Consider the following 15,637-nt stretch of genomic DNA (forward strand, 5'->3'; position numbering starts at 1 on the left):
GTCTTTGCACAGGCTATAAATAGGACAGGCTGTGTCTTATTCCTACACACGGGAATCTCTTTTTCCTCTCAGGGACTGAGATCATCACGGCAAGGTATGCCACATATCTTTCTTTAATCCTAATGCCCAGTAGCCTTGCTGGAAGTTAGTAAGCCCTCAATAAATGTTTGTTAAATTGAAACAAAAAAAAAAAAATAGCTAAACGTCCCCAAATGGAAACTGTCCAACTGTCCACCAACAGAGATACATATTTAAACAGTTCAATACAGCCAGGAGAATAAACAAATTAAGCTATATGCCCCATGGTTGATTATTGTAAACATTATGTTGATTGAAAGAGACAAGACACAAAAGAGTATGTAGCATATCATTCCATATACTCAGTGTTCAATATAGACAACATAATCGAAGTTAACAAGGTAGTGGTTATACTTGAAAGTAATGCCTGCAAGGGACAAGAAGGCCCCCTGGGCTTCTATTGACATGCTATTTTTCTGGTTATTTGTATACTTTTTAAAAATATCTTGATCTATTCAGCAGTCGTATGTGTGCTTTCATATATATATATATATGAAATACTTCAATTAAAAGCTTATGTACAAGAGATATATGTCTCAGAAATTATTTGAGGTGCAGACCGTTTTGTTCAACTATGTTACTATTCAAAATGGAAGGATAAACTTATGGCAAATAAATGAGTAACTTATAGTATATATGTTTCTATAATTCAGAACTTCGACTAGCACAACATATGTTTAGTATTTTAACTCCGTTTTCTTTTTTCCTCAAAAAGGATGGTGAATCATAATTTGGAAAACATTTTCACATGCAATAACTTAGTGTTGTTTTATTCCCTTGTTTTTACTTTCACCCTGCAATTTGCCAGAAAGGTGTATGGTAAAAACATGCAACTTTCTATTATGTACTTATACAAGTTAGCGGTTCCCATCTGGGCAATTTTGCTCCCAGGGAATATTTCGTAGTGCCTTTTGACACTCTTGCTTGTCACAACAGGGAAGGGGGGGCGGGTGCCACATGCTAGTGGCATCTAGTGGCCAAAGGCCAGGGGTACTGCTAAGCCTCCTACCATGCAGAGAATGCCCCTCACAACTAAGAATTATTCAGCCCTCAATGTCAGTAGTGCTAAGGTTAAGAAACACTACTCTAATTTAATAACAGAATGTTGTTGGAATTTTAAAATTAGAATTTTTTCTTTACCAATTTTAATCTCTCATATTTAGAGATTTTGGAGAGATTAAAATTGCTGTGTTCAAAGTAAATGAATTTTTTTTAAAAAAGTATATTGCTAACATCTTTTAATTTGCTTATTTTCTTGAAAGTGTTACCATGGTTTTTGTTTGTTTGTTTGTTTGTTTCTGAGTTTTCTTTAAAAAAATAAAGAAAGAAAAGTTTGAGAAATATGTTGTTTATAACAGTTTTATTCTTATTTCTCCAGGCTAGAGGAACAAAAGAATATCCTGTCAGAATTTCAAAGAGATGTAAATGAATTTGTTTTATGGTTGGAAGAAGCAGACAACGTCGCTAATATTCCACTTGAACCTGGAAATGAGCGGCAGCTAAAACAAAAACTTGAACAAGTCAAGGTAATTTTGTTTTCCAAAAACCTCCAGGACTCACTTGCCTAAAGAGTACATGAGTCTGTTTTTTAATATATTTAGTCATTGATTTCCTGCCCATAAGGTTATTGATAGTTCATCAGTAAATTTTCTCAAAACTTTATTTTGTTTTAACCCCATGTTTCCCAATGAGTATATTTTTTTGTAAAAAAGAAAAGTGTGTGTGTGTGTGTGTGTGTGTGTGTGTGTGTGTGTAAATACACGGCAGTATTTTGCAAACTAATTTGAAATTAACTTTGGGTATATCTGAGAATTCTGCAACTCCAAATTCTTTCAAAAACTTTCCTATTTCTTAGGAAAGATCATAATTGCCAAATCAATCTCACCATTTCAGTCTCTAATTAGAGGTGTTCGATTAGCCTGAAACAATGTTTGTTTTGTCTGGGACTGGTTGGGAGCACATGGTGTGGGTTCACATTCTATACTGGTTGCATAGGCATCCAGCTTACTCAAGTGGCTTTTCATCCCTTCCTACTGTGCTGTCTGCTTATTACGGATTACCCCAGCTGGCTGACTGACATGCGCTGATTGTGCACTCCGATTAACTTCCATGGTTTTAGTTTTAGGAAAGAAACTTATTTGGATCTGTTTTACTCTAATTCTTGAAGGGAAGGTAAAAGGGAAAGGGAAATTAACATTTAATCATCCTCCATTATGTGCTAAGTATTAGATGTACTTACATCTGCTATTTTATTTAATCTTCATATAAAACTTTCAAAATGGTTGCTGTTATCCTCATTTTACAAGGTTATACAATCAAAAGGAAATGGAATTGCTCTTTTATCAATGATTCAGTTGGTTTGTACATGCAAATTAGACTCCAATGTCAACCACTTATTTCTATGAAACAAGAAATTTGTACCTGAACCGAGGATAAAGTATAAAAATAAAATTAATGCTAAATACGGTGAACAGATATTGAGTCCCTACTATCTCTCAGATATTGCACTACACATTTGAGAAAAAAAAAAAAGGAAACAAGTTTTGGATCTGTAGTTCACCTGAAGGTGTGTGTGTCATAGGAAAATGAACTCAGTCTTGTTCTTGAAAATTAATCGTTCCTAAATGTATTGAGTGTTATATATAGCAATATAATTGATAACTCATTTAAGAGACATGTTTAGTGGCATTTACTTATTAATAAATAGGCATTGATTTTCTTTTCTCCTTAGACAATCTAGATCAGGACTTTCTGTAATGATGGTAATGCTCTGTATTCTCCATTGCTGTAACCACAAACTGTATGTTCCTTTTGAGTACTTGAAAGGTAGTATGACTGAGGAACTAACTTTTTAATGTTATTGGAATTTAATTAATTTAAATTCAAATAGCCTCATGTAGGTAATGATACTATTTTGGACACTGTAGCTCTAGATGACACAAATAAAGGACTGTTGTTAAAAGCATGGCAGTTTTGTAAGTCTTGGGAAAGGGCATTTATAATGTGATACTGAATGAATAAAAGAAATTCAGAAATGTGGAGCAGCCAAAAATAAGGGTTCTTGAATGAAATTGCCCAAGTTTGAATCACAGCTCTGTTGCTTGCTACTTTTGTGTCCTTGGAATCGGTATTTTACCTCTCTGTTGGGATTTAACCTGTCTCAGTCTTCTTCTGTATAAGATGAAGATATTATCTCGGTTAATTTTTACATAATATACGAAGAGGTTAACACAGTGCCTGGTACCTGGTATGTCCTCAATGTTAGTTATCTCTCAATATGATAATGCAATTTCTTGATCAGTAGTAAATTATAGCGTGGAGGCTTAATACCTGAGAGAATGATGCACTCGCTCAGATGATTCTGTTTCGGAGAGAGATGTGTTAGTTTAGAGCTCATCCTACCATGTAACTCTTTCTTTTTCTTGAAAAGAATCTCTGACGGGTAAGCTATTCTGGTCCTTTCCAGGATAGACCTATCTGCTTGGGAGTGGGTGCTTCAGTCCATCAGTTCTGTCCTCTTTAGAAAGCAGTTGGTATTTGAGATACCAGTCGGCCTTCACTCAATTCGCTTCGTTTTGATAGACTAATCAATAGAGACAAAGACAAGAGAGTTGGAATTGTGCTGTAATTCATTTTAAATGTTGTTGCATTTGTCTGTTTCAGTTACTGGCAGAAGAGTTGCCCCTGCGCCAGGGAATTCTAAAACAATTAAATGAAACCGGAGGAACAGTGCTTGTAAGTGCTCCCATAAGCCCAGAAGAGCAAGATAAACTTGAAAATAAGCTCAAGCACACAAATCTTCAGTGGATAAAGGTCAGACGTTAACCATCTCCTCTGTCACATGTCTTAAATGTTGCAAGTGTTTGTATTTGTTTTGGTTCATGGGTGTTTTATTGCTGGGGCAATGGGGTGGGGGAGACTGATAGGTGGATTGTTGTTTCCTCAGCCTGACCATTTGGTTTGGCGATCTGATTCATTATGGTTAGAAAGAATGGTGATGGTGGATGACAATATATTAATGACCAAATGCCAAAATATATACCGTTGTTACTTTGCATGAGTTACTCTAAAGAATTAGACTGGAAAAGCGATGAAGCAATTCAGCATTCAGGTGCATATTGATGGTATTTAAGCAAAATGGAGGTGGTACACTTCAACGAAAATTATGAACCCAAATTACTTATCCTTATAGTATAGACTTAATCAGTGATGAATGCATGCTAGCCTTGTCCCGAAGGTGTTTTATGTATTTGTTTAATTGTTCGTTTAGTTATTTAGTTTTACTGAGTCACCTAACCTGTGAGTCTTTTTCTTTCTACCTTGGATATTTTACAAATCTACAATTTTTAAATATTTATCAAATTAATACATAAATATTCTTTAAAATCAGGAGCGCATATGAATTTATCACGAAAAACAATATCAGTCTATCAAAAGGCAGTTCTTTTCCCACTATATTGCTGTGGCAGCTTTGTCATAAATCACGTGAACATATGTATAAATCGGCTTCTGCATTCTCTTTTCTTTTCCATGTGACTGTGTCTGTCCTTCCACGAATACCATACTGGCTCAATAACAGTCATCAGCTTTACTGAGATGTAATTCATACGCCATAAAATACACCCATTTTAAAAAGTATAATTCAATAATTTCAGTGTATTTATTTTTTGTAATTGTGGTAAAATATATATTACATAAAATTGGTCATTTTCATGATTTTTAGGTGTGCAATTCAGTATCATTTGTTACATTCACAATGTGTCACCATTACCATCATCTATTTCCAAAGAGTTTTCATTACCCCAAACAAAAATTCTATAAACATTAGGTAGTAACTTTACATCCAAGCTACCTACCCACACAAAGTCATCTCTAATCTAGTTTCTATCTCTATGAATTTGCCGTTCTAGATAGTTTATAAAAGTAGACTGATCCTATATCTATCCCTTTGTGTGTAAATTATTTCACTTAGCATGTTTTCAGGGTTCATCCATGTTGTAGCAGGTATCATAATTTTATTCCTTATTACTTTTTAAAATTTCTTTTAACATTTGTTCATTTTTGAGAGATGGAGCATGAGCAGGGGAGGGGCAGAGAGAGGGAAACACAGAATCTGAAATAGTCTCCAGGCTCTGAGCTGCCAGCACAGAGCCCGAAACATGGCTAGAACTCACAGTCCCGTGAGGTCATGACCTGAGCTGAAGTCAGAAGCTTAACCAACTGAGCCACCTAGGCACCCCTCAGTTTTATTTTTTTAATATTTATTTATTTTTAGAGAGAGAGAGCACGAGCTGGAGAGGGGCAGAGAGAGAGAGAGAGAGAGAGAGAGAGGTCGGGGGAGAGAGAGAGGATCCCAAGTATGCTCTGCACTGCTAGCACAGAGCCCAATGCAGGGCTTGAACTAAGAGACTGTGGGATTGTGACCTGGGCCGAAATCAAGAGTTAGGCATTCAATGCACTGAGCCACCCGGGTGCCCCTATTTATAACTGAATATATTTCATGGTATGCATTTATGCAGTTGTTTTCTTTAAGATTTGAGGATCTGATCATCTAAACTCTCCATTTTTGTTCTTCTTAGTCGAATTATCCTTGCTATTTTTGGTTCATTGATTTACCAAGTATATTCAGAACCAGCTTATCATTTTTTACTAATGCTTGACAGGATAGTGATTGGAATTATGTTGAAATTGCAATTCCATTAACATTTTAACAACATGGAGTCATTTGATCTGTGAAAAGGATATATCCCTTCACTTATTTAGGTCTTCTTGAATGCTTTTTCTATTATACCTTGCTGTGTTCAGTCCAAAGGTCCTGCACATGTGTTATTAGACTTTGCCCCCAATATTTGACATTTTAATCCTATTATAAATGAAATTCATTTGGAATTTTATTTTCTCTTTGTTGTTGGTATATAAAAATATAATAGATTTTTGTATATTATGCACATATTCATTGTCCTTGCTAAATTCACTTATTAATATTAATAGTTTTCAGACTCTTGCATTTTTTATGTGCACAGTTGTGCCATCAAATAGAGGTAGTTTCCCTCTTTTCAATCCTTAGAATTTTATTTTATTTTTTGCATAGACTGGGGCCTCCACTACGTTTACTCAAAGTGGCAATAAAGGGAAACCTTGGCTCATTCCCTACCTCAGGTGGAAAGCTTTCAATAATTTAGCATTAAATAATGTATTTGTTGTAGGACATTTTATAGGTTCTTTTAATCAAATTAAAGAATTTCTTCTTATTCCCAACTCATGTTTTTATTATGAACAGATATTGAATATATCCAGATGATTTTTTTCTGTATGTATTGAGCATGTGCTTTTTCCTTTGGGTGAATGCAGCACACTACAACCATTGTTTCTGGAATGTGAGACTACTCTGAAATCCCGGAAACAAATCATCTTGGTCATGAGGTCTCGTACTACTTATAGATGGCTGGAGTCATTTTCTAATATGTCATTTGGGGTTTTTATATTATTCATGATAGAAAATGGTCTGTAGGTTTTTTAATAACATCTTTCTCAAGTGTGGATAGCAACGTTAGGCCAGTCATAAAAACAACTTGAGAAGTGCTCTCTCTTTTTTTATTTCTGGAAGAAATTGTTGAAGATTGGTATTATTTCTTTCTAAAGATGTTTCCGAGAATTCAATTGTAAAGCCATATGATGATGAAGTTTTGTTTTGTTTTGTTTTGTTTTGTGGGAAAGCTTTTGATGACTGGTTCAATTTCTTTAATAGATATAGGGACAGTTGGATTTTTTTTCATTTTTGTGTGTGTAATCTTTTGTAAGTTGTGTCTTTCAAGGAATTTGTCTATTTCCATGTCATTTTCTCTTTTTGGGGTTGTAGACTTTACTCATACAGCCAGTGGCCTTTTATATATTTATATGAATATATGAATCATATATTCATATGAATATATGGTATCATGATATGATGATATGATATCATGGGGTGATATGATCATGTTGAGTCTCACATATGGTATCATATATTCATATGAATATATGTATCCATATATTCATATAAATATATGTATCATATACTTATGTGAATATATATATTATATATGTATGTAAATATATGTATTACATATTTATATTATATTTGTTATACAAGTATATTTATATATTTGTGAAAAAGAATTAAAAAATAGACTCTTTTTACTCTGTGTGCTAAGGCAGAGAGCTGACCCTCTTGCTAAGATATTCAAGGTCTGTACTGCAGTGGGCTTTATTGTGTGGTACCCACAACCACTGCTGCGATTCATCCCAAATACCAAGTTTAATTTCTTTAGATAAGAATCACACACTCCTTACTTATCTTCATTCATATTTATTTTTGCTTGTAAGTAAATGTTAAGGGAAGACCATTCATTGTGTGGTAGTTTTGAGCTGGGGCAAATTTCCATCTACAGACTTTAGTACCCCAAGTTTAACCAACTTCTTAGCCCCAACCATCATAGTATCTTTCATCCAGTCACCAGATTCTGCCAGGTCAGATCCCCATGTATATAAGGCTACTTCTCCTTTACATGTCTTCATGTATGCCCTACTCATATATCCTTTTGACCTTCTAAAACTGTTTTAAAACCTCACATCCATTTTTGAGCACAGTTCTAGTGCTTTATTGAGCATATTTAGTACCTGTTAACTTTGTTCTATCCAGAATATAAAGCAAACTACAATCCTTTAAACCAGGGGCCAAGAAGATATGCTGCGCTATGATTTTCACACAATATAAAATGCCTTATTTCAAAAATGGCACAAGTGATTCTTAAGTATTAGGTATGGAAAAGCTATATAGAGAAAAGTTTACATAGATGATGGGAAAAGAAAAAATACTAGAGACTTCACTAGGCAGGGAGGGAGGTGTCCAACATGGTGGCATAGGAAGATCCTGAACTCACCTCCTCCCATGGACAGGGTGAATATACAGCTACATATGAAATAGTTCCAACTGAAAAACACCCAAAAGGTAGCTGAGCAGTTCCTCCATGACAAAGGATAAAAGTGCCACATCCTATCTAGGAGAGGCAGAGACACTGTCTCTTCAGAATCCTCAACCCTGGCATGGTGCCCCCTAATCAGGATGGATTTCACAAAACAGGAACTTCTACCTGAGCTCAGTTTGTTCTCAGCATTAAAGAGTCTCTCATGGTTTGCCTCTCTCCCCCTCCCCCACTATTTCCCCCCTTCTTCTCCCCCATGGTCCTCTGTTAAGTTCCTCCTAATCCTCCTATACATGCAAACATATGGTATCTGTCCTTCTCTGCCTGACTTATTTCACTCAGCATAACACCCTCAAGGTCCATCCATGTTGCTACACATGGCCAAATTTCATTCTTTCTCAGTGCCATATAGTATTCCATCATACAGATAAACCACATCTTCTGGATCCATTCGTCCGTTGATGGACACTTAGGCTCTTTCCATGTTTTGGCTATTGTTGAGAGTGCAGCTATGAACATTGGGGTACATGTGCTCCTATGCATCAGCATTCCTATGTCCCTTGAGTAAATTCCTAGCAGTGCTATTGCTGGGTCATAGGGGAGTTCTATTGTTAATTTTTTGAGAAACCTCCACACTGTTTTCCAGAGGGCCTGCACCAGTTTCCATTCCCACCAACGGTGGAGGAGGGTGCCCGTTTCTCCACATCCTCACCAGCATCTAGAGTTCTCTGATTTGCTCATTTTAGTCACTCTGACTGGCGTGAGGTGGTATCTCAGTGTGGTTTTCATTTGTATTTCCCTGATGAGGAGGGACTCTGAAACTATGAATGTGCTCTCATGTGTGCTTTCTCTTGACCTCACTGCACTTCACTAGTCCCTCTCAGAAATTACCTTATATACTCAAGTGGTGCATCTCCTGGCCTGGATGATATCAGGTTCATGATTGTGGCCCCACAGGGATGTATACATTTGCATTTTTTAAAGCTGAAGCCTAAGGGTCTGGACCCCAATCAGCCTAAAACTAAAAGGTGACTGAGATCCCTCCCTTGGGAACAATGATAGGTCTTGGCACATCCTCAGTGATTGACCTATCAGGAATAAATCACCCTCTTAGACAATTGCAGAGATTCAAGAAGCAACCAAGAGCTAAGGCAAAGTTGAATGGCAAGTTTCATCTCCTATACACGGCTATTCCTTCAAGGTTGAAAGAGGTAGCTATTTCTCCTAATACACACAAACAAACATAGACTCATGTAACATGAGGAAATAGAGGATTGAGTAATTTACCTGTTAAAGAGTTTAAAGGAACCATGATAAATTTGTTCACAAAACTTGGGAGAAGAATGGATGAACATTGTGACAACTTCCACAAAGAGATAAAAGATATGAAGAAGTACCAAACAGAAGTCACAGAGTTGAAGGATACAATAAGAGAACTGAAAACGCACTAGAGACATTCAGTAGCAGGCAAGGCAAAACAGAAGAATGACTGGGCTAGAGTACAATGCAGTGGAACTCATCCAAATATAACAGCATATAGAAAAAATAAGTCTTAAAAGTTAATATAACTTAAGGCACCTTGGGACAATATCAAATGGAATAGCATTCACATTATAGAGGTTCAGAAGAGAGAAAGGGACAGAAAACTTATTTTAAAAAATAATGGCAGAAAACTTCCCTAACCTGGAGAAGGAAATAAACATCCAGATCCAGGAATCCCAGAGACTTACCAATAAGTGAACTCAAAGAGATTCACAATAAGACACACTGTAGTTAAAATGTCAAAAGTAAGGGCACCTGAGTGGCTCAGTCTGTTAAGAGTCTGATTTCAGCTCAGGTCATGATCTCACAGTTCGTGGGTTCGAGCCCCATGTCAGGCTCTGTGCTGACAGCTCAGAGCCTGGAGCCTGCTTTGGATTCTGTGTATCCCTCTCTCTTTCCCCCTCCCCTACTCGCACTCTGTCTCTGTGTCTGTCTCTCAAAAATGAATAAATGTAAAAAAATTTAATTTTTTTAAAAAAATGTCAGAAGTAAAGATAAAGACAGAGGCTTAAAAATAAGGAGAGAGGGGTGCCTGGGGGACTCAGTAGGTTAAGCGTCGGACTTTGGCTCAGGTCATGATCTCACAGTTCGAGGGCTCAAGCCCTGCGTCAGGCTCTGTGAAGACAGCCAGTTCAGAACCTAGAGCCTGCTTCAGATTCTGTGGCTCCCTCTGTCTCTGACCCTCCCCTGCTCACGCTCACTCTCTCTCTCAGAAATAAATTAAAAAACATTAATTTTTTTTTTAAAAAGTGACATCAATTTAAAAAATAAATAAATAAAGGCAACAAGAGTAAAACTGCATTATATACAAGGCAATCTCAGTAAGAATCTCTGCAGATTTTTCAGCAGAAAGTTTGCAGACCAAAAGGCAGAGGCATGATGTATTCAAAATTCCAAGAGGAAAAACTTCCAACCAAGAATACTCTATTTGGCAAGGTTATTATGCAGAATCGAAGGAGAAATAAAGAGTTTTCCAGAAAAGCAGAAGCTAAAGGCATTCATCATCATTAAACTGGCTGTACAAGAAATGGTCCAGGGAGTTCTTTAAGCTGAAAAGAAAGGGAACTAATTAGTAACAAGAAAACATGAAAGTATAAATCTTACTAGTAATGGTAAATATATAGAAAAGGTACTAGATTAATCACTAACAAAGCTAGCATAAAGGTTAAAAGACAAAAGTAGTAAAAATAATTAAAACTGCAATTATTGTTTAAAGGATATATATTTTTTAACGTTTATTTATTATTGAGAGACAGAGAGAGACAGAGCATGAGCAGGGGAGGGGCAGAAAGAGAGGAAGACACAGAATCCGAAGCAGACTCTAGGCTCTGAGCTGTCAGCACAGAGCCCAACGTGGGGCTCAAACTGATGAAACACAAGATCATGACCTGAGCTGAAGTTGGACGCTTAACCTACTGAACCACCCAGGTGCCCCTAAAGAATATATATAATTAAAAGAATGTAAATTGTGACAACAAAAACATAAAAAGGGAGTGGATTTAAAAAAGGAAAACTTTAGGGGCGCCTCGGTGGCTTGGTCGGTTGAACGTCCGACTTTCGCTTAGGTCATGATCTCGCGGTTCGTGGGTTGGAGCCCCGCATCGGGCTCTGTGCTGACTGCCAGCTCCAAGCCTGGAGCCTGTTTCGGAGTCTGTGACTCCCTCTCTCTGACCCTCCCCTGCTCACGCTGTCTCTCTCTCTCTCTCTCTCTCTCTCTCTCCTAGAAATAAATAAAGCATTAAAAAAATAAAAATAAAAAAAAGGAAAACTTTAGAATGCATTCAAATTTGAGTTGCTATCAACTTTAAATAGACTCTAGAACTTATAGGATGTTGTGAGAGCTTCATGTAACCACAAAGCAAAAACCTATAGCAGGTACACAAAAGATAATGAGAAAAGAATCTAAACAGAACACTGAAGAAAGTCATCAAACCACAAGGGAATAGAGTAAGAAAGGAACAGAGAACTACAAAAACAACTGGAAAGCAATTAACAAAATGATAATAAGTACATACTTAATAGTTACTTTAAATGTAAATGTATTAAATGCTTTAATCAAAAGACATGGATTAACTGAATGGAAAAAAAACCAAGACCCATATATATGCTGTCTAAAAGAGAATTACCTCAGATATAAGAACACACTGAGACTGAAAGTGAAGGGATGGAAATCAGTATCTAATGTTAATGGAAACCCAAAGAAAGCTGAGGTACCTACACTTATCAGACCAAAAAAAACCCCTTTAAAACAAAAATGTAATAAAAGACAAATAAGGGCATTAAATAGTGGTAAGGGGAGTCAGTCCAACAACAGGATATAATATGTGCAAATATTTATGCACCCAACGTACTTAGCACCTATGTATACAGAGCAGACATTAACAGACCTAAAGGAAGGAAGAAATAGACAGCAATACAAAATACAATAATTGCAGAAGACTTTAATACCCTACCTACATCAATGAATAGATCATTCAGACTGAAAATCAGTAAGGAAGCATTGGCCTTAACACATCAGACTGATGGACTTAATAGCTAAATACAAAATATTCCATCCAAAAGCAGCTGAATACATATTCTTTTCAAGAGCACATTGGACATTCTCTAGAGTAGAACATATGTTATGTGCCTAAGTTAGTCAAGTCTCAGTAAATTTAAGAAGACGGAATCATATTATTCATAAATAAGCATATTTTCCAACCACAATGGTATAAAACTAGAAAGCAATTACAAGAGGAAAAAATGGAAAAATCACAAATATGTGGTGTATTAGACAATACTCCCAACCCATGAGTCAATGAAGAAATCAAAGGAGAAATAAAAAAATACTTTGAGACAAATTAAAGTGGAAATATAACAATCCAAAAACTATGGGACACAGTTCTACCTAATCCAAACTTATTTTATGAGGCTAGCATTAGCCTGATAACAAAACTGGACAAGGATACCACAGATATAAAGGAAGAAAGAAAAGAAGTAAAGGAATTTGCAGGCCATTATTCCTCATGAACATATATGCAAAAATACCCAACGAAATATTAGCAAACTTGATTAAACAATACGTTAAAAGGATCATACACCATGATCAAGTGGGATTTATTCCAGGGATGCAAGAATGGTTCTGCATCCACAAATCAATCAGTGTGATACACCACATTCACAGAATGAAGGATACAAATTATATAGTCGTCACAATGGACGGAGAAAAAGCATTTGACAAAATTCAATATCCATTTATGATCCAAAACTCCCAACAAAGTGAGTATAGATGGAACACACCTTAACATAATAAAAGTCATATATCAAGCCTATAGTTAACATGATACTCGATGGTGAAAAGCTGAAAGCTTTTTCTCTAAGGTTAGGAACAAGACAAGGACCCCCACTCATGCCACTTTTATTCAACATAGAATTGGAAGTCATAGCCACAGCAGTTAGTCAGGAGAAAGAAGGAAAAGGCATCCAAAGTGGAAAGGAAGAAGTAAAAATGTCACTATTTTTGGACAGCATGATTTTACACAGAATTTATATTTATTTTCTATGTAGATATTTATTTTCTTTTTTAAATAGTTTATTGTCAAGTTGGTTATACGTATAACACCCAGTGCTCATCCCAACAGATGCCCTCCCCCATGCCTATCACCCCCCCATTCCCCTCTCCCCCACCCCTATCAGCCCTCAGTTTGTTCTCAGCATTCAAGAAAAAACTCTAAAGAGTACCATAAAACTGTTAGAACTAAGAAACAAATTTAATAGACTTGCAGAGTATAAAATCAGTATGTAAAAATCTGCTGCACTTATATATACTAACAAGGAACTATCAGAGAAATTTTAAAAACAGTCCCATTTATAATTTCATGAAAAATAATGAAATACCTAGAAATAAATTTAACCAAAGAGGTGAAAGATCTGTACTCTGGCAAACTATAAAACATTGATGAAAGAAACTGAAGAAGACAAAAATAAATGGAAAGATATTCCATGCTCATGGACAGGAAAAAAGTAATTTTGTTAAAATATACTACCCAAAGCAATTTACAGATTCATTAAAATCCCTATCAAAATCCCAGTGCCATTTTTCACCGAAATATCACAGGCCAAAATACTTGCATGAAATCACAAAAGAACTCCAGTAGCCAAAACAGTCTTGAGAAAGAAAAACAAAACCAGAGACATCATGCTCCCCGATTTCAAACTATATATTACAGAGCTATATTAATCAAAATACTGTGGTATTGGTGTAAAAATAAGCAGATGAATGGAAGAGATAGAGATCCCAGAAATAAAACCTCATACACATTGTCAGTTTACAACAAAGGAGGCAAGTCAGTGCAACGGGGAAAGGAAAGTCTCTTCAATAAGTGGTGTTAGGAAAACTGGAAAACCACATGCAAAAGAATGAACCTGGACCACTACCTCACAAGATACACAAAAACTTACAGTGGGTTGAAAACTTGAACATGGGGCTTAAAATCATAAAACTTCAAGAAAAGAAAAACATACATGTGAAGCTATTTAATATTGGTCTTGGTGATGATTTATTAGATGTGACTCCAAAAGCAAAGGTAACAAAAGTAAAAATAGACAAATAGGACTACATCAAACTTAAAAGCTTCTGCATCACAAAGACAACTACCAACAAAATGAAAAGGCAACCTATTGAATGGGAGAAAATATTTGCAATTCATATATTCAATAAGAGGTCAGTAGCCAAAATCAAGGTCTCCTACAATTCCATAGCAAGAAAACAAGCAATCCAATTAAAAAACGACAGAGGACTTGAATAATTTTCTAAAAAAGACTTATACATGACCAACAGGCACATATAAAATGCTCAACGTCACTAATCATCAGGTAAATGAAAAGCAAAACCATAATGAGATACCACCTTACACATGTTAGAATGGGTATTATCAAAAGGACAAGAAATAACAAGTATTGGAGAGGATGTGGAGAAAAGGGAACCCTCATGCGCTGTTAGTAGCAATGTGAATTGGGGCATCCACTATGGAAAATAATATGGAAGTTCCTTAGAGATGTTTTCTTTAAAAAGTGCTATTTGATCCAGCAATTCTACTTCAGAGTATTTATCTGAAGAAAATGAAAACACTAAATCAAAAATACATTTGCACCCCTATGTTTATTGCAACATTATTCACTGTAGTCAAGATATGGAAAAAACCTAGGGCACCTGGATCACTCTGTTGGTTAAGTGGCCAAATCTTGATTTCAACTCTGGTCACGCTCTCACATTTCCGGAGATCAAGCCACATTGAGCTCTGCGATGACATGGCGGCCTGCTTGGGATTCTCTCTTTCTCTCTCTCTCTGTCTTCTACTCTCACTCTCTCTCTCAAAAATAAATAAATAAAAACATATGGAAACAAACCAACTGTCCATCAATGGATGAATGGTTAAAGATGTGGTGTACGTATGGATACAATGGAACGCTACTGAGCCATTAAAAAGGAATGAAGTTTTGCCATTTGTGACAACATGGGTGGACCTTGGAGGAATTGTGCTAAGTGAAATGAGACTGAGAAAGACAAATACTGCATGATTTCACTTCTATGTGGAATGTGAAAAATAAAACTAACAAAACAAAACCCATGGGAAGAGAACAAGGAAGAGTGATGCCCCAGAAGTTTCCATATTTCAGTGTGTCTTGGTCTCACAACGGAACACAAAAACTCGAATTGTAGGAAATGTGAAAAGAACTATTTAAAACTATGAAACACAATAGCAGCTTTGTGGAACATGAGTCAAAGTTTTATCTGTTCTGCAGCAGAATAAAAAGTCAAAAAAATTTTATGATACAAAATTGAAACTAAAACCATGAATACCAGTTTGTATAGAACTCTATTACTGTATCGTAATAGCTGGGTCCCATTCCAAAATTATAATTTTAGTGCTATGCCTTTGTCATGAAATGTCATAGAATTTGGAATCTTGTTCATTAGTCATACTAAAAACTAATGGTCTCTTCTCAGTCCCTATGCCACTCTATCCCTCTTGGCTTAAATTAGGAATAGAAAACAGTGAGTGCCAGATTTAGGT

General features: G+C 36.1%; 1 protein-coding gene across 1 annotated transcript in view; it reads left to right on the forward strand.

The window, feature by feature from the left end:
* The window catches only part of LOC120242818 (dystrophin-like), a 145,171-nt gene that overhangs the window by 45,158 nt on the left and 84,376 nt on the right, over positions 1 to 15,637 (forward strand). Inside the window, exons 3-4 of the mRNA XM_039248765.1 lie at positions 1,457 to 1,604; positions 3,742 to 3,891. Of these exons, the coding sequence (XP_039104696.1) occupies positions 1,457 to 1,604; positions 3,742 to 3,891 (298 nt within the window). The remainder of the gene's footprint in view (positions 1 to 1,456; positions 1,605 to 3,741; positions 3,892 to 15,637) is intronic.

The sequence above is a fragment of the Hyaena hyaena genome, unplaced genomic scaffold (genome assembly GCF_003009895.1).
Source record: "Hyaena hyaena isolate Hyena2069 unplaced genomic scaffold, ASM300989v1 scaffold_318, whole genome shotgun sequence".
In the NCBI taxonomy this organism is placed as follows: domain Eukaryota; kingdom Metazoa; phylum Chordata; class Mammalia; order Carnivora; family Hyaenidae; genus Hyaena; species Hyaena hyaena.